Source organism: Kogia breviceps, chromosome 10 (assembly GCF_026419965.1).
Source record: "Kogia breviceps isolate mKogBre1 chromosome 10, mKogBre1 haplotype 1, whole genome shotgun sequence".
NCBI lineage: Eukaryota > Metazoa > Chordata > Mammalia > Artiodactyla > Physeteridae > Kogia > Kogia breviceps.
The window spans coordinates 52,365,213-52,384,215 of NC_081319.1; the positions used below are offsets into that span (position 1 = coordinate 52,365,213).

Sequence of the window (19,003 nt, forward strand, 5' to 3'; positions counted from 1 at the left end):
AGTCTGAGAAGGCTACATACTGTATGATTCCAACTACATGACATTCTAGAAAAAGCAAAACTATGGAGACAGTAAAAGGATTGATGGTTGCCAGGAGTTAGGAGGAATGAATAAGTGTAGCACAGAGGATTTTTAGGGCCGTGAAACTATTTTGTATGATACTACAATGGCGGATGTATGTAATTATACATTCAAAACCCATAGATTGGGTTTATACAATCAAAACCCATAGACTGTAGAACATGAAGGGCAAACCCAAATGTAAACTGTGGCCTCTGAGAGATAATGACATGTCAATGTAGGCTCATAGATTGTAACAAATGTACCACTGTGGTACAGGATAGTGAGAAGGCTGTACCTGGGTAGAGATGGGAACATGGGAAATCTCTGTACCTTCCACTCAATTCTGTTGTGAAACTAAACCTGCTCCAAAAATTAGTTTATTCGTTTTTTAAAAAGCAGGTACTCGGTAATAAATATGATGTAATTCTGTTTATGTTAACACACACACACAATATCATATATTATCGCTTATATGGGGAATCTAGAGAAGTGGTAGAGATGAACTTATTTGCAAAGCAAAAACAGAGTCACAGATGTAGAGAACAAACTTACGATTACCAAGGGGGGAAGAAGAGGGTGGGATAAATTGGGAGATTGGGATTTACATGTATACACTACTATGTATAAAACAGATAACTAATGAGAACCTACTGTAAGCACAGGGAACTCTACTGAATGCTCTGTGGTGACCTAAATGGGAAAGAAATCTAAAAGAGAGTGGATATATGCATATGTATGACCGATTCACTTTTCTGTACAGCAGAAACTAACACATCATTGTAAAACAACTCTACTCCAATAAAAAATAATAAACACACACACACACACAGAGAGCTACATATGTAGTATATGTATGTGCATCTCTATCAGTATTCATTTGTAAATACCAAACCGGTAACAGTGTTACCATCAGGGTCGAGGTTGGGGGAGGGGAGAGGCATCCTCTACTCTACAGTCTGTAATATTTCAGCATTTGACAAAGTACCACTTGCTGCTGGGCACTGTCTCTGGGTCTGCCTTTCAAGGAGACATTAGAGGATAATACTGCCTGGCAATTTAAAAATACAAAGTTCTGGGACTTCCCTGGTGGTCCAGTGGTTAAGAATCCATCTTCCAATGCAGGGGACGTGGGTTCGATCCCTGGTCAGGGAACTAAGATCCCACATCCCGCAGGGCAACTAAGCCTGTGGGCCACAGCTAGAGAGCCTGCGTGCCACAACTACTGAGCCCACACGCTCTGGAGCCCGCACGCCACAACTAGAGAGAAACCCGAGCGCCGCAACAAAAACCAATACAGCTAAATAAATAAATCTTTTTTAAAAAAATAAAACATAAATAAAAACACAAAGTTGTAGCATTTTGTAGCACATTTATTCATTCAACAAGTATTTTTTGAGTGCTTCATCTGTGCCAGGCATTCTGCCAGGTCCTGGGGATGCCAGTGTGAAGGAGATCTCAGTTTAAGGTGCAGGCAACACCCATGGGGGAGAGGGGGTTGCTTTTGTTTTTCTTCCTCTATTGTTCCGTTCCTTTTGGATTAATCCAATATTTTATATTATTCCATTTTACTTCCTCTCCGGGCTTCTTTTCATTCAATATTTATTTATTTGGCTGCATCCGGTCTTAGTTGCAGCATGCAGGATCTTTGCATTGCATGGGCTCTAGAGCGCATGGGCTTAGTTGCCCCAAAACATGTGTGATGTTAGTTCCCCGACCAGGGATCGAACCCACGTCCCATGCATTGGAAGGCGGATTCTTAACCACTGGACCACCAGGGAAGTCCCAAGCGGTTGCTTTCTAAGTTTTTTTTTTCCTCCCAGGCTGAAAAAGTTCTGCAGAGTTTGGGAAAACTTACTGTGATTCCTTGTCCTCAGAGAAGCCGTGTGGAGACCCACCTTCCTTCCCACACACCATCCTGCAGGGCCACACAGGCTTGGAGATGGGAGATGAGCTGCTGTACCTTTGTGCCCCCGGCCACGTGACGGGCCGGCGCGAAACAGCCTTCACCTTGCTGTGCAACAGCTGCGGGGAGTGGTATGGCCTGGTCCAGGCCTGCGGGAAAGGTAAGCAGGAAAATAACTCCAGGACAGCTGTATGGACTGCTCCTCCTGATGGGAATTTTCTGCTGCCGCCTTGCTGTCTTGCTCTACTCCCTGGGCTGCCCCGTGAGTCTGAATAAAATTATAGCTGAGGCTAAAAAGACTCCTGGTGGGCATTTAGCTCCCGAAACCTGATCTGATGCCCCCGGATGTCCCCATTCCATCATCATCATCGTATGCCTGGGGGCGAGGCTTCTGCATCCCACCCCTGCCTAGCCCCACTGGGAATTCTCCCAATGGCAGAAATCACTCTCTCCTATGACTCCTACACCATGGACCTCATGCCAGACCCTGAATTGTTCCCTGACCTCAAAGGGTTCCTTTCTCCCCAAGACTCCTTCAGGGCCCACCTTCCTGATCCCCCATGACCTCTGGGTACCAAGTGGAGGTTGGTGCTATAGAGGGGGATGACTCCAGCACCACAATGTTACTGAATTTATAGGACAGTTGGTTCCCAGAATGTCCGGCAGATCCGATGTGAGAACCATGATGAGACTAGGGTGCTGTCTTGTCTGTGAGCTTCATCCATGTTGTTGCCTCAGCTGTGGTTTTTTGTGTTCATTGCAGTTTACTATCTATAGTGTGAATACACCACCCATTATTTCTGCTGGTGGTCACTTGGCTTGTTCTCGTGTTGTGAGCGTCGAAAATTTACGCTGCGGTGATCGTTCTCCTCCACATCATTCGTTTCACATGTGAACACATTTCTTTTGGTTCCTGGCAGTGGAGTTGCTGCCCATGGGGTAGGTGTGTGTCCCACTTACGTGGATGCTGCCAGAGAGTTTTCTAAAGTGTTTTGACCAGTTTACTCTCCCACCAGCTGTATATAAGAGCTCTGTTCCAGCATCCTCACCAACCTTTGGGATTGTGAGACTTTTTACCTTTTTACCAATCTGGTGATTACTCCATGGTGACCTGTAAAACCCATGTCTCTATCCAAGCACTTATCTAATCGGATACTATTAGCATTTACTCAGTATGTGTCTGTCCACAATTTTTGCCCATTTCTCTAGTTGATTTGATTATTTACGTTAATGCTGGATTTCTTTTTTACAAAAACTTTCTTAATGTGTTGAAATTTTCTCTCTCATTCTGTGGCTTATTTTTTCCTCTTGGAGTGTTTTTTGATGAATAGTGAGATTTTGTTGTCTCAAACTCTCTATGTACAATTAAAAATTTGTTTTCTTGTTATTGATAGACTGACACGTTAGTAAAAATGCAATAAAAATGAATTAGCATAAAACTAAAGGAAAGATATTCTAGATACAAATAAAAATTTTCCTTAAATAGACATAAAATTCCCCTGTCAAATTGTTACAAAAGCTTCTAAAAACTTCCTACTTGCTTGTCACATACTAATAACAAAGTTACAGAGTGGGACAAGTCCCTGAAACACAATTTGAGCCATTTTCTAGTACTTTCTTCAGTTGCTGCCGCTTTGTGGCAGGCAGGAGCTCCTGCCAGTTCCGATGGATTCACCTGTCTGAGAAAATGAGGCATAAGACCTGACTTCCTGCTTGTTGCACATGTTGCCTCAAAGCAGACCCAGGCTCACCCTGAGGCGTCAGTGGGCTGGCTGTGTTCCTGGCGAGGCACGGAGGCTACACCATCCCACGAGGCACACCCACCATTCAAAGGGGTTGTTTACTAGCCCCAGTAGAATGAGAACTACATGAAGGTTTTGCGTGTCTGAAATGGTGTTTATTTTCTCACCGCAAAGCAGAGTCGTTGGAGCTTTCAGCTGCTGGGCAGAAATTCTGGTTTCTATAATTAGCTGAATATACTGACCGTTATAGTTTTCATTACTCTGTAGATTTAACATTTAAAGTATCTGTGTTATTATAAGTGTGTGTGTGTGTGTGTGTGTGTGTTACAAAAATACTGTCACCAGGTGTTTGACTCCACCTTACATGTATTTTTCCAGTGAACACCAACTTTTTTTGATTAAGGAACTGCTTCAAATTGGAGAAAAGTCATCTTGAGAGGGTGGGCCGAACAAGGGTTTGGAGTTGGACCCATCTTGGTTTGGACAACAACATTCCTTCTACAGCCTATTGGCCATTCATTCATTCACTCTGTCCCCCTCCCTTCATCTGGCAGGGTCCCAGGTACTGTGTAATCAAAGTTGAGCAAAACTGTCCCAACCCTAAAGGAAACTAGTAAACTGAATACCTTAGGAGAGACAGAGAAGCAGTGGATGATGAGGTAAAAGGGAAAGCTGGAAAACGAGGTGTCCCAGGTGAAATTTTAAAGGAAGTGTGTGTTCCCAGGTGGAAAAAGTGCTCAAAGGCTGCACAGGTCCAGTCAATGGAAGCTAAAAAGTGTGCACTGGTTTCACAGCCTAAGAAGGTTCTGGTAGCCTCATGTTTTCCATGTGTAGCTGGGGAGTGGGATGCACTTGGGCGGAACTGCAGCGAGCACACAAATGCGCTGGAGTGAGGAAGAGGGCCAAGGCAGACAACTTCTGCTGTTCAGAGAGGATTTGGTGGCGGCGGGGAGGGGCAGAGAGTAGAGCTGCAGGAGGGTCAGGGTGCCAGAGAGGTGGAGGGGTTGTATTGTCTGCTTGCTTGCTTTTGTTATTCTAAGATGGGAAGTACATCACTCAGAACAGGACCTGTGATATGGTCTGAGCTCAGACCATATTCTTTCCCTTTCACTCTCGCGCTGATGGAGGAGGGTATCAGGCCCCTCACTGAAGGATCTAAAGGGATCCCTGCGACGCTGGCTCCTTGCTCCCTTGTGTGTTACTGACTCCAGCTTCCTGTACAACAGATAATCAAAGGCGGGCTGTGACTTCAGCTGTCTAGTACTTGAGTGAGAAATTGGTCACTGCCAGCAGGCATCTCAGATTCAGGAGACAGCAAATGATCCTTCCAGAAAGGCATGGCCTGTGTGGCTTTAGGACTTGGTGGAGACCCCGTGGGCAAGCAGCCAGGGACTTTCTAACGTGTAGCTCCCAAGCATTCCAGACTTGTGGCCCCAGCTGCCTCTCGCCTCCAGGGAGCACTTGTCACTTCTGCACTGGGCTCGGCCCACAACCCTCCCTACACATCATGTGGCTGTCTGTCAAGACCCCTCTGCCCCCAGCCCAGAACGTTTCCTTATGTTTCCTGTGAGGTGCTGGAGCCCGCTCCAACCCCTCTGGCAGAACCTGCCCCCGGGGTCCCTGCCCCTTATTCTCCTCATGACCTCTTCAGGCCCAGAGAGCCTCAAGGCTCAGGCGCCAGGGAGGTCAAGACTTAAAAGAATTTGGGGCTCAAACGAGTTTGGTCTCAGAGATTGCAAGGGCTTAGGAGCTCAGGGCTACTAGGAAGACTGTTTCACTCAAATTTGTCACTGTTTGGGCATCTTGAAGACTGGCTAGATGACTTGGGTTAGATTCTCTAAAAGCAGAGCCTGTTCAGATGTCCACGGCTTGTTGAGGGAGAAAGGGAATAAGGGAGGCAGGGAAGGTGAGAGGGAGGAGTTAAGGATGTGGCCTCAGCTGGATCCTTGCTTTGCCTGATCCCTTGGGGAGCCGGGGAGCATGAATTGCACCACAGGGTTGGTCCCACTTGGAATCAAGGGGACCGGCCTGAGTTCCTCCATAGTAGTCTGTCATTGGCTGCAGGCTGCTGTGCACGGAGGGCAAGGAGGGTTGCAACCTGCCTAACTGAGGCTCCCATTCCTCCAAGGGCAGCGCTCCAGAGAAGTGGCAGCTGTGAACCCTCAGCTGCCGTCGCTCACAGCAGCTGGGGGACGGGTGCAATGGTCTGGGAAAGGGGACATGAGCACCGACAGCATCCACTACAGTGGAGAACTTAGTTGCTTATTAAAGCATCAGTTCAGGAGAGCAGTGGTTTAAAGAAAAATTAGTAAAGTGGGGACTGCCTGAATGAGCGTGATGAAATTTAAACTTTGAATGGTGAGCAGGCATGAATGCACAGGGGCACGCCCACCTGGGTGGTCAGTGAGTGGCCAGTGTGGGAGGGTGCCTCAGGCACACACTGCCCACCCAGGTTGTATGTTCACCTCGACCTCATGGTCCAGCCTCTAGTGGTGCTGGTGAAATCTCTCACTTAGCACAGGGACTTTAGCCTTGACCATCAACCTGAATGGGTGGGGACTTCTTAAACTGCCATTTTCTCCCCCCTGCATGTTGGTATTTCTCTAGCTTTGGTTCCTGGAGTCCAGGTCTGGGTCTGGCCATTTTGTTTTCCATTCTCTTACCCGAATCTACAGTTGGTTTCCATTCCCGTTTGGGCATCACAAAATGTTTGTCATACCTCTCTAATGTTCTTGGTATCCAACTAAGATTGGTTGTTGCCCTAATTATAGAAAAATCCTGGTGCTTTGCTCCTTACGCATGTGCGCAGATTTCCATGCTATATTTGGTTTTCTTTGGGATTCTTATTATACCAAGTCCTATATCTTCAAGGCCATATCCATCTCTGGCCACTTGTACCCTAGGAATAGTCTCTGACCTCCCAGCACTCCGAGTGGCCACCCCTGGCCATGCGACCATGGTGCCACAAGTGCTTCCCTGGGCACACTGACCATTCCCCTACTTGCTGTCCTGGGTGCTCATTGCCTTCAACACGTCTACCCTCTCCTGACTCAGCACCCAGTGGTCCTATGGCCTCTACCCTGGTCTGCAGATACCCCAGGAAGGGAGAGACTCATAGACCCTTGCTCTCTGATTTGCCCCTTGATCCTCCTTTAAAACTTGCCCTGGGGGGCTTCCCTGGTGGCGCAGTGCTTGAGAATCCGCCTGCCGATGCAGGGGACACGGGTTCGTGCCCCGGTCCGGGAAGATCCCACATGCCGCGGGGCGGCTGGGCCCGTGAGCCATGGCCGCTGAGCCTGCGCGTCCGGAGCCTGCGCTCCGCAACGGGAGAGGCCACAACAGTGAGAGGCCCGCGTACCACAAAAAAATAAAAAATTAAAAAATTTAAAAAAACTTGCCCTGGGGACTTCCCTGGCAGTCCAGTGGTTAGATTCTGAGCTTCGACTGCAGGGGGCACAGGTTCAATCCCTGGTCAGGGAACTAACATCCCACATGCCACGTGGCATGGCCAAAAAAAAGACAACTTGCCCTGACAAAGAGTATCTGCTAAGACAGGCTATGAAAAGCCTTTAAGATTTTCCACTCCAAGCTCCATGGTTCTGTTTGTGCTTTCTGGTCTGTAGTATCAGGAAAGTGAGTGACACCAAGCTTGACCTCACTCTACCAGCCCTGCCACCTCTGAGTCCAGCAACAAATGGACAGCTATTCTTTTCCCCTTCCCTGGTCTGTTGCAGCTGTGGAAACAAGACCCATTCCCCATTTGGGCACTGAGAAAAGAGCTGTCGTAAACCATGCCAAACCTGTTCCATGTCATCTCTGTTTTGGGAGTTGTTTTTTGTTCGTTTTGTTTTTTTTTAACAACTTTCCTGAGGTTTAATGTGCATACAATAAACAGTAACCATTTAAAATATAAAAGTCTCTGAGTTGTCACAGATGTGTACACCCATGAAACCACCACCAGAACCAAAATACAGAACATTTTTATCTTCCCCAAGTCTCCTCATGTTTCTTTCTGCAAGAGGAATTTTATACACTTTATCTCATTTCATCTTCACAAGTCTGAAAGTAGAAATGGCCAGCTCCAATTGATAGATGGGAAAACTGAGGGACAGAGAGGTTCAGTAACTTCCTGCATCAGACAGCCAGAAAGAAGCAGAGCCAAGGGACTTCCCTGGTGGTCCAGTGGTTAAGAATCTGCCTGCCAATGCAGGAGACACGGGTTTGAGGCCTGGTCCAGGAAGATCCCACATGCCGCAGAGCAACTAAGCCTGTGCGCCACAACTACTGAGCCTGCGCTCTAGAGCCCGTGAGCCACAACTACTGAGCCCACATGCCACATCTACTAAAGCCCGCGTGCCTAGAGCCCGTGCTCCACAACAAGAGAAGCCACCGCAATGAGAAGCCTGCGCACTACAGCAAAGAGTAGCCCCCGCTCGCTGCAACTAGAGAAAGCCCGCACACAGCAACAAAGACTCAAGGCAGCCAAAAATTTTAAAAGAATTATTAAAAAAAAAAAAAAAAAAGCAGAGCCAAGATTAAAACCAGGCACGTCTCATTCCAACATCTTTATGATGGCTGTGTGCTTCTCCAGGGGCCTCTAAAAAGCATCAGGGCAGAGCAGGGCTTGCTTTGTAAACTAGCTGTTCCCTCACTAAGTTCCTTTGCTATTTTCCCTCATTTCTAAAGCCCATCTTTTGTTTTCTTAAATTAACTTCCATTTCTATTTTTCTCCATCTTCTAGACTTCCTTCATAGAATAAAAGCCAGAGACTGGACTGAATTTAGAATTTCTTTGTCAATATTGCCATATTTGTTCAGAGGTTCATGGAACCAGTGGTTATTTCTGGCTTGTCTGGTTGTCTTTTTCAAAATTACTATTTTTAAAGGCTGTGTAGCCAAGACCAGAGGGAAAAAGAAGGTATGTGTGGGCTTCCATAAATGCAACAACATGAAAAAACATGAAAAGTGGCAGCACTGGGAGAGCCCAGGGTTCTGGGCCCAGGCCTGTATACTTCTGCCCCTGATAAAGGCACGACCTGGGCGACCCTTTTCTTTTTACTCCTGATTTCTATTGATGTGTAGTCTTTGGTTTTCCTAAAGTAACAATTAAATATAAACACACAGGGAATGACTTGGTTTTTGCCAAGAGAGCCCATGAAGTTTACATTTCCTGGACCCGTTGGTCTAAATCAGAAGGCCCAGTGTTGTGCCAGCCCAGCTTTCAGGAGAGCGTGGGGGAGGGGAGGGCTGGAGGGTTGGTTAAGGAGAGCGCAGACTCAGGGAAGCAGAGGACAGGGAGAGAAATTACACGTCAGCGGGCAAAGGGCTGATGTTCCCCACCTTGAGGCAGAGTGTAATTTTGGGTTGACATTCAGTGAGCAACAAACTTTACTGTTACTCATGAAGGGAAAAACAGGCTTGGGATATTTTGTCATGAGTAGACTCTTTGTAAACAGTTGGTGTCTGTGTCTTCATTTGAGCTTTTGGCGAAACTGTGACACTGTGAGAGCCTGTTTCTGAGCCAGACCTCGACCTGAGAACCTGGGCAGACAGGAAGAGCTTGGCTCTGGTCCCTGGGCTACCATCCAGGGATGCTCTAGCCTCAGGGAGCTCTGAAGGCAGAACCTCCAGACAGACGCGCGCGCACACACACACACACACACACACACACACACACACACACACACACACAGCTCAGACTGGCTATAAGGGTCCAGGTCAAGGCAGGCCCACCAGGCAAGAGTGGGCTGACCTATCCCAAATCCCCAGCTCTAACATCATACCCTAGGCCAGTATTTCCTGCACGAGAAGGTATGGGGGAGGAGAAAATGGCTCACGTCCTGCCCATATTCCAGGTGCCTTTTGACTTCTGAAGCTCATGGGCTGGGTTACATGGGAGATGGAATTTAGCCGACATTGATTATGCTCAGTACTAGGACTAAGAGGTTGTTTACCATTCTTTGCTACTGTCATGCACCAAATAATGCCCTGGCTGATGGACTTCCAGACCGAATCAAGCTTGATCAAAACAGGCTTCCATCACTCACTTGTTCACCTCTTCACTCACACGTTTATTCATTCAACAAATATTTCCAGAGTGTCTACTATGTGCCAAGCACCACGCTGAGTGCTGGGGATACAAAGGCAGAGAGGACTTGTCCACACACCAGAAGACAGAACTGTCACAAATACTCTGAGAGGATGACCAATATGGAGTCCCAAACAAACACTTCCCAACACAGACGGTCCTCAACGTCAGAACCAATTGGCAAAATGCCCAAATGACACTCAGTGCTCACAAACAGTTCTCAACGTCAGACACACGTCAGAACCAATTGGCAAAATGCCCAAATACCACTTGTTGCTCAAAAGAGAAGTTTGCCGGGTCTACACCAGTGAACTTACCTCGGTCTTGGAGCTCGTCAGCTCTTCCAGAGGCATCTTTCCATTCCACCAAGGGAAAGCGTACGCTGGCAGCCAGTGCCGAGCTGGGAAGAAACAGGGAGACTCCCCGAAACAAACAGTTTCGACAGCTGCTATGAACGTCCCCCCAAACCCCCTCTCAAGGCCACCGAGCCATGAGGAGGAGCAGGCTACTCGCAGCCATCCCGGCACGTCTTCACGGCAGCGGCTCTGGTCGGGAAAACCGGGAGCCAGATATCGCGAGAGCCCAGCCTCAGGCTGGGAGCCAAATACTTACCTAAAGTGGGTCCAGCTGCTCGCCGCTCAAAAGCCAATAAAGAGGCAAGGTTGATAGAAAGGAAAGCTTGCTTTATTTCAAAGGCCGGCAACCGGGAGGGGAGGGCAGACTCCTGTCCAAAGATCGACTCCCCCCCACTGACAATCAGTGGTCAAGAGCTTTTATAGACGGAGGGAGGGGGCTACATGCAGAAATAGCACAGTCAGCTCTGACCGTCATCTTGAAACTGGTCATCGGTGGTCTGACCACCATCATCTTGATTGTTTTAACTACAGTTAATCTTCAGTTCCAGTGTGGGTTTGTTCCCATTTCTTTGAGTCCAGTTCTCAGAATTGTGGCAGCTTATATCATGGTGACAGACTGGTCATCATATAGTTAACTTCTTCCACCTGCTGGGGGCTTTAGTATCTACAAAGTAGCCTTCATCTAGTCATAGTAGTAACATCGAAGATCACAAATATAATAATGAAAAGTAAAATGAATGGGCTTAAATTTTAGGAGCAGGTCAGAAAGGATTTTTAAATGTGTTTATAACTCTGCAAGTCATTAAATAAGCAAGATAAGGAGACTTACTAGAAATAAAACAAATGCCCACTAATCCAGTTTCAGAGCCCAGGAATGCACCACACCTCAGCATTCCATCCAGACCTTGGTGCTGGAGATCTTTGCATTTTGCCCTTTTTAAGGTGCAGAGTGAATTAGGGGGAAACTCCTGAGCTTTGTTTCCACCTGCAGAACACTTCTGAGTCCAAATGTGGTGAGATGGGGGGCAGTGGAGGGGGATCCCTCACACCAACAACCAATTTTGCAAATCTCTGGACACCAGCTGGGCATCCTACAGTTCAATTCCATTCTAATATCACCTACCTGGAGTTAGAGCAGAACCCATGGATTACGGGCTCAGTCCCACAAGACTGCCTCTGCTTCACATGCCAATCACAAATCCAGGTCACCTGGACTTGTGACCAACTGGCTATAAATTGGGGGTTTTTATGACCCCCTCCTCAGGTTTGACAATTTACTAGAACAGCTCACAGAACTCAGGAAAGGACTTACGTATAGTTACCAGTTTATCATAAAGGATATTACAAGGATACAGGTTGAATAACCAAATGAAGAGGTACATAGGACAAGGTCTGGAAAGATCCCGAGGGCAGGAGCTTCTGTCCCTGTGAACCTGGGGTGTATTCCTCCCCAGCACGTTGGATGCATTCACCAACCTGGAAGTTCTTGAAACCCTGTAGTTTAAGGGGTTTTATGGAGGTTTCATTATGTAGGTATGGTTGGGTAAATCATTGGCCTTGGTGACCAGCTCAATTTCCAGTAGTTCTCCCTAGGTGGGGGTGGGGCTGAAAGGTCCAACCCTCTAACCACGTGGTTGGTTCTTCTGACAACCAGCCCCCATTCTGAAGCTCTCTAGGGGCCCACAGAGTCACCTCATTCATTAACATAACTCAGGTATGGTCAAAGAAACTTGTTATATGTAACAAAAAATATTCCTGTCACCCCTATCACTCAGGAAATTCCTAGGGTTTTAGGAGCTCTGTGCCAGGTACCAAAGACCAAATATGTATGTTATTATATCACAAGAGCATAGGAAACCTTTCTATTTAATAATCGTGTCTTGGACTTCCCAGTGGTGCAGTGGTTAAGAATCTGCCTGCCAATGCAGGGGACACAGGTTTGAGCCCTGGTCCGGGTAGGTCCCAAATGCCACAGAGCAACAAAGCCTGTGCGCCACAACTACTGAGCCCAAGCTTTGCCGCAACTACTGAAGCCCGTGCGCTCTAGAGCCCATGCTCCCCAACGAGAAGCCACCGCAATGAGAAGTTCACACACCGCAACGAAGAGTAGCCCCTGCTCGCCACAACTAGAGAAAGCCCACACACAGCAATGAAGACCCATTGTAGCCACAAAATTTAAAAATAAATTAAAAATAAAATAACTGTGTCTTATAGTAAGATGTGACTTTCAAAGACCATTGAGAGGGGCAAGCTCAGCGGGCTGCTGTCTTCTGAGGGCACAGCTACTTGAGATCTTCCTAACCAGCACGGTTCCTACCTCACCAAGCTGTCCTTACATTCTGGGCTCCTGCCTGTGGGACCCGTCTTCCTTCTCACTCAGCTGGATTCAGGATACTTCGGAGCACATCTCACAACTCAGAAGTCTTACAAAGAGCAAATCAGAGTTTCAAGTTACTTTTTTATTTAATTAAAACATACATACAATGATATCACTTATATGTGGAATCGAAAAAATAAAACAACCTAGTGAATAAAACAAAAAAGAAGCCGACTCACAGATATCAAGAATAAACTAGTGGTTACCAGTGGGGAGAGGGAAGGGGGAGGGGCAACATAGGGGTAGGAGATAAAAAATAAAAGGGTTATTATGAGATTATATGGAATCGTGTGTGAAACTGTTGAAAATTGTAAACCACTATAGAATTTAAAGATCTTTCATTTCATTTTTAGAAAGTTTGAAAAAACATACATACAAATCATAAGGGAACAGATTAATAAATTATCAAAAAATATAGAAATTTGGCCACCACACAGGTCAAGAAGTAGAATGCTCCCAGTACCCCCAAAAGAATGTGCTCTTTTGTGTTCGGCTTCTTTTGCACAATATTATGGCTGTGAGATTCCATGCCATGGGAAGCAGGGGTTGGTTCATTTTTATTGATGTCCAGATTTTCATTGTATGAATGTACAACAGTGTATGTGTCATTTCTGCAATTAATGGCCATTTGATGTGTATCTAGTTTCTGGTTATTATAAACATGCTCATGCATGTCTTTTGGTGCCCATGTCCACCCATTACTGTTGGGTACATACTTAGGAGTGGAAATGCTGTGCTTCGCATCCTTGTTTACACTAGGGATTGTCCGTCTGTTTAATTTTAGCCATTCCAGTGCTATGTAAATGGAATTTCATTATGGCTGTAATTAGCATTTCTCTATTACTAATGAGGTTGAGCCTCTTTACACGTGTTAAATGATTATTTAGATATCCTTTTTGTGATGTTCTGATTCAAGTATCTTGCCAACTTTTCTATGGTTTGTCTGCCTATTTATTTATTTATTTATACTTTATTTATTTATTTATTTATTTTTGGCTGTGTTGTGTCTTCGTTGCTGCGCGTGGGCTTTCTCTAGTTGCCGTTAGCGGGGGCTACTCTTCATTGTGGTGTGCAGGCTTCTCATTGAGGTGGCTTCTCATTGAGGCTTCTCTTGTTGTGGAGCACGGTTTCTAGGTACACAGACTTCAGTAGTTGTGGCGTGTGTGCTCAGTATTTGTGGCTCACGGGCTTAGTTGCTCCGCGGCATGTGGGATCTTTCCAGACCAGGGATCGAACCTGTGTCCCCTGAATTGGCAGGTAGATTCTTAACCACTACGCCACCAGGGAAGTCCCTGCCTATTTATTACTGATTTGTAGGAGCTCTTTATAAATTCTGGAACCCTTTGGAGGCTATATGTGTTGCAATTATCTTCAACTCTCTGGCTTGCATTTTAACTCTCTTCATGGTGGCTTTTGATGAACAGAAGTTCTTAAAGTTAATGTAATTCGATTGTCTGTCTTTGTGCCAATACCACACACAGTCTTAAAAAGTACTCCAGTTTTATAGTAAATCTTGAAATCTTATAGTTTGCATGCTCCAGCTTTTCTTTTTCCTTGTCTATTCTTGGCCCTCTGCATTTCCATAAATTTTAGCATCAGCTTGTCAATGTCTGAGATATTTATTAGGATTGTATTAAATCTACATAGATCAATTTGGGCAGAATTGACAGCTTAACAATTACACTTCCATTGTACTAACATAAGATAGCCCTTCACTACTTAAGTCTTCTTTAATTTTGCTCAGAAATACTTTGTACCATTCTATGTAGAAATCGTACACATCTTTTGTTAGATTTATTCCTAGGAGTTTGGGGGTTTTTTATGCTATGGCAAATGGTATCTTTTAAATTTTTTGTTTTCTGTTTATTGCTGGTATATAGAGATACAGTTGATGTTTTATGTTGACTGTAGACCCAGTTTCCTTGATAAACTTGCCTGTTAATTTGTTTAACACTTTGTGTATAGGTTCTTTGGGTTTATCTGTGATACAGTCACAGCATCTGAGAATAACAGTTTTATTTCATTTGTTCCAATCCTTATGCTTTGGGTTTCCCTTTCTGTGTTCCACGCTGGCTCTGTGACCTCGGACTTAATGAGGCTTTTCCCTCTTTCCTTCCAGACGAGGGTGAGGTACATATTGACTATGAAGATAATTTTCCTGATGACAGATCTGTGTCATTCAGAGAGCTCACGGAGGATTCCCGGACAGAGGCAGAGGAGGACAGGGGTCAGGGAGAAGCCTCTGAGGAGGCTCCAAAGCAGGACCATCTGGTCTCTATTTCTGTGGGGAGAGAAGACACAGCCCAGCATACAGCTTTTGCGCCAACCACAGGTTTGCCCAGCACTGGGAGCGGTGCCCCCACAGACCTGCCAGGATCCCGACAAAACCAGAAGTACGTGTTCTGGTTTCCTGATGAGACCTTCCACAAGCCTGAGTTGGAAAAGGAGATGGACGAGGACACCAAAAAGCAGTTTCCTGCTGGAGACAACCACAGTGGCACCACATTGGCCCCAGGTGAGCCAGAAACTAGGGTCATCTACAGCAGCACTGATGGTCCCTTGGGGCCATTTGTGGGCAGGAATGACAGCAAGGCAGGTGACCCAATGGTGAGCAGCAGCGATGAGTCCTGGTTAGATGGCTACCCTGTGACCGATGGGGCTTGGAGGAAGACAGAGGCAGAAGAGGAGGAAGAGGAGGACAAGGGCAATCGATCAGTAGGGCTGGAAGAAACCGTCCTAGTTACACCCAATCAGCCTGCTCTTGTGGAAGTTAAGAAGCCCAGGAGTACCACCCTCACACTCAGTGAGGACACAACCCACTGTTCAGTTCTTGCAACTCAAACTCTAGATGTAGAAGCTTTGGCTGTCAGACCCATGAGTGTGTCTGAAACTGAGAGTCCCAGCAAGGGGGATGGTGACTTGACCAGGGACCGGTCAACTGTTCCTTGGAGATATGCCACAGAGAAGCCTCCCATGTCAACCCTACCCTATGAGCTCACCAGCTCTATCCTGGAGACGGTGACAATCGCCATCCAAAAGACGTCGAACCTCATTCCCTCAACTGTCATGGCGGCCACCCAGACTCCAATGGAAATCACTGCCCCTGAGGTCCAGGATACCTTTCCATACCTGCTGTCTGAGGACTTCCTGGGACAGGAAGTCCTCAGCCCAGGTGCAAGCGAGGAGCTTCTTCCAACCTTGGAGCCCTGCGTAGGGGATAAGTGTCCCAGCCTCAGCAGAGGCCCCATCATTGCCACCATTGTCACGGTCCTGTGCCTGCTGCTGTTCCTGGCAGGCGTGGCGGCCGTGTGGGGTTACCGCAGGTGCCAGCACAAGAGCTCCGTGTACAAGCTGAACGTTGGCCAGCGGCAGGTTGGTCACTACCACCAGCAGATTGAGATGGAGAAGGTCTAGCCACCTTGGGGGGCTCGCCCGAAGCCCCTTGAGAGGAAGATAAACTGCGACATATCACATTGAGAAACACTGACAATTCACTAGCGCACGAAACAAGTGGAGTAGGGCTCGTCTTCTTTTTCTCAGGTCTTTGTTTTCTAGGCTGAGGAGCATCTCCGGAGGCACCTGGCAGGGCAGGGAGGCTTTGGTGGCATCTTCACACACCTCAGCATCGCCTTTGACCATCTGCCCTGGAACCTGTTGCACTAATCCCAGACCTGTGCTTCCTAATTCCAGTGAGAGGTCAAAACTCACCTCTTCATCATACAGTTGTCTTTTCCTTTTTTTTTTTTTTTTTAAGAAAGAAAATGACTGAGCCTGCAACATGAAATTTTCGAAATAGATGTGATGCACAGAGCATTTGAGAGCAGTGTTATTTCGGATATAGATATTTAATTGCTGGGAGTGGGATATGGAAGAATAATGGGTTATTTCCTTTTAATGCTGTGACGTTTCTGAGGGCATAAGAGCCAAGAACCAGGACATAGTCTAGAAGCTTTGAGATTTTTAAAAGATTATTTGTTGAAATTGGAAAGAATTTATGACAGATGTTTGGTTAGGGGGGGGAGTGGTGGGACACACATCCACCCTGTTCCCTCTATCCTGTGGGACAGCCCATCGTTTTTTTTAAAAAAAAACAAGGTTTGTTTTGTACCGGTAAGCACCGTTTCCTCTCAGAAGCAGTGGCCTGGTTGTCCTTGACCAGTCTGTGCCTAGAAATGTCTTAGTTTTTGCCAGGACTAACAAAACTCAGTCCTCGGTTTCCTTTCTCAGGATTAACCATTTCTCTGAACTCCAGGAAGAGAGAATGAGCTAGGAGGGAAAAAATGTTTCAAGAGGGCCAAGGGCTAGGATATCAAGCATGGGTACCTACCTGATAGAGAAGCAGAGGAATTGAAAAGGAATATGAAATGATCTGTGACGATCTGTTCTTCACCCTGTTGTGGCGATTGTGAGCCCTCTAGAAACAGCCTGAGTGCAGGATGGACTCCCCTTGGCTGTTGAGCACCCAGTTCACGGTGTCTCGATCATCTTATGGTGACTCAGCACATCTCGCTTATGATGACAGAGCATGGTCCTCAGACCAGTGGCGGTGGCGTCAACATCACCTGGGAACTTGCTAGAGGTGCAAATTCTCTGGTTCCACCCCAGGTGAAGTGGAGACCCTGAGGGTGGGGCCCAGCTATCTGTGCTTTAACTAGCCCTCCAGGTGATTCTGATGCACGCTCAAGACTGAACCACAGGCTTACAAGCACATAAATTTTGAGCTTTGAGGCCAGCCGAGGCTCTGGAGGCACCGATGAGGAACACCTGAGGTCTGTCTTGCACGGAGGTCAGGCATTGCTGTGCCCCTGGATAGCATTTGAGGCTGCCGAAACATCACTTCCAACTCAAAAATAGGTAATGTTAATACAAATGTATTAATAAATTTATTACAAATAAATAAGACATGCAAATGTATTATTTGATAGAACTGCAAAATAAACCCAACACATCAGTTTTTAAGTTTTTATTGATTTGGTGTCATCTAAATTAATGTTATAGGATCTAAAAATGCACGTAGAAAGGGAAAGCTTGAAAACACTGTAAACCTAAATTGTATGTCATCATGTGTGTTTTGAGACTGGTAAATGTTTACTGCTCACAAAAATTGGGAGGTGGGGATCCATTAACACAAAGCTTCTGACATTTTTAAAATAAATAATTATTTCCCCAAACAGTTACTTAGTGTATTTTATATCTGTGTTACATCACAGTGGTTTTTTTTAAAAAGGACTCTCTAGTAGTCTTGAAAGTAATGTCTTAATACCTGTTGGATCTAAGACCGCCCTTTCTAAGCCTAACTCTCAGCCATGTGACCTCCCACAGCAGGATTTTGGGGAGTCTGCAGAGCTCCTGCCCCCTCCTCCCTCCTTCCATCTTCCTCACCCCAACCAGAGACCACGCCTCTCACTACAACAAAAAGCCCAGGGCCTTGCTACTCAAAGTGTGGTTCCCAGGCCAGCAGCACGGACACCACTTAGGAGCTTGTTAGAAATGCAGAATCTCAGGCCCCTCCCCAGCCCTGCTGACTCAGACTCTGTGTTTAACAAGATGCTCAGGTGATGGGTGCGTGTGGTCAAGTTTGAGAAGCACTGGCCTAAGAGACCAGAACCAATTGCCTCCCTTCTCCTAACTGATGGGACAGTCAAAGGAATCAATAGAGAGAGTTAGGGGTAGGTGGTCAGGAAAGCCTGGGGAGGGTTAAGAGAACCATCAAGGTGTGGTGGAGGGCTGTTAGGGGCCCAGACGAGAGCTTCAGCAACAGGAAAGCACCCGAGGGACAAGGGCTCTGGCCTCAAGAAGAATATAGCCCCTGTCCAGTGGTGGCCTAGAGAGACAGGGATTTCAAAGACCTGGACCTCTTCTCTCAGCCTGCAGTCCCGTGCCAGCAGGTCTCAGCGGCAGTCGAGGGTGAGGGAGCCCAGGCAATGTCTACCCAGGGGCACAGGGCAAGGTGGACAACAGATCTGGAGGCGTAAGTGGAGTAACCCAGCTCGCTCAGAGAACACCAGCACCAGTCCCATCTGCCTTATGTCCCTCTTTACCTCTGCGAACACTGGGTATGACCCCTCCCAAGCCACCCAGTGTTGTGGACACTGTTGGTGCCCACCCAGATCCCCTTCACTGGGCAGGTGACCCCTCCTCCTGCTGCCGTGCTGGCTGCTAAAATGCTCATAAATGCATACGCGTACCCTTCTCACCCAGAGGATTGTCCTCAGCCTAATGAGAGTTCTCTCACCCAGGAATTAGCCCCTCACACCCCTCCACCCATGCGGCGGCCTGCATGCAGCCAGTGAGTTATGGACACAAGCACACAGAATGCCAGCCTCCTTGCCTCAAGGTGGGAGAGCCCCCATGGGATCATGCTGAGGCTGGTCTCCAACGAGACCACACCCTTTCCAGCTCCTTCCTGCTTCCCTTCTCCTGAGAGCACCCCATCACTCGCACAAGGCTTTGCTTCAAGAGATCAAGACTCGCA

The 19,003-nt window shown here is 46.9% G+C and overlaps 1 protein-coding gene across 1 annotated transcript in view; it reads left to right on the plus strand.

Annotated features, from left to right (window-relative positions):
- SUSD5 (sushi domain containing 5) overlaps positions 1-17,704 on the plus strand; it is a 41,699-nt gene extending 23,995 nt beyond the window's left edge. Inside the window, exons 4-5 of the mRNA XM_059077343.2 lie at positions 1,938-2,126; positions 14,648-17,704. Of these exons, the coding sequence (XP_058933326.1) occupies positions 1,938-2,126; positions 14,648-15,942 (1,484 nt within the window). The 3' untranslated portion in view covers positions 15,943-17,704. The remainder of the gene's footprint in view (positions 1-1,937; positions 2,127-14,647) is intronic.
- The last annotated feature ends 1,299 nt before the right edge of the window (positions 17,705-19,003 follow it).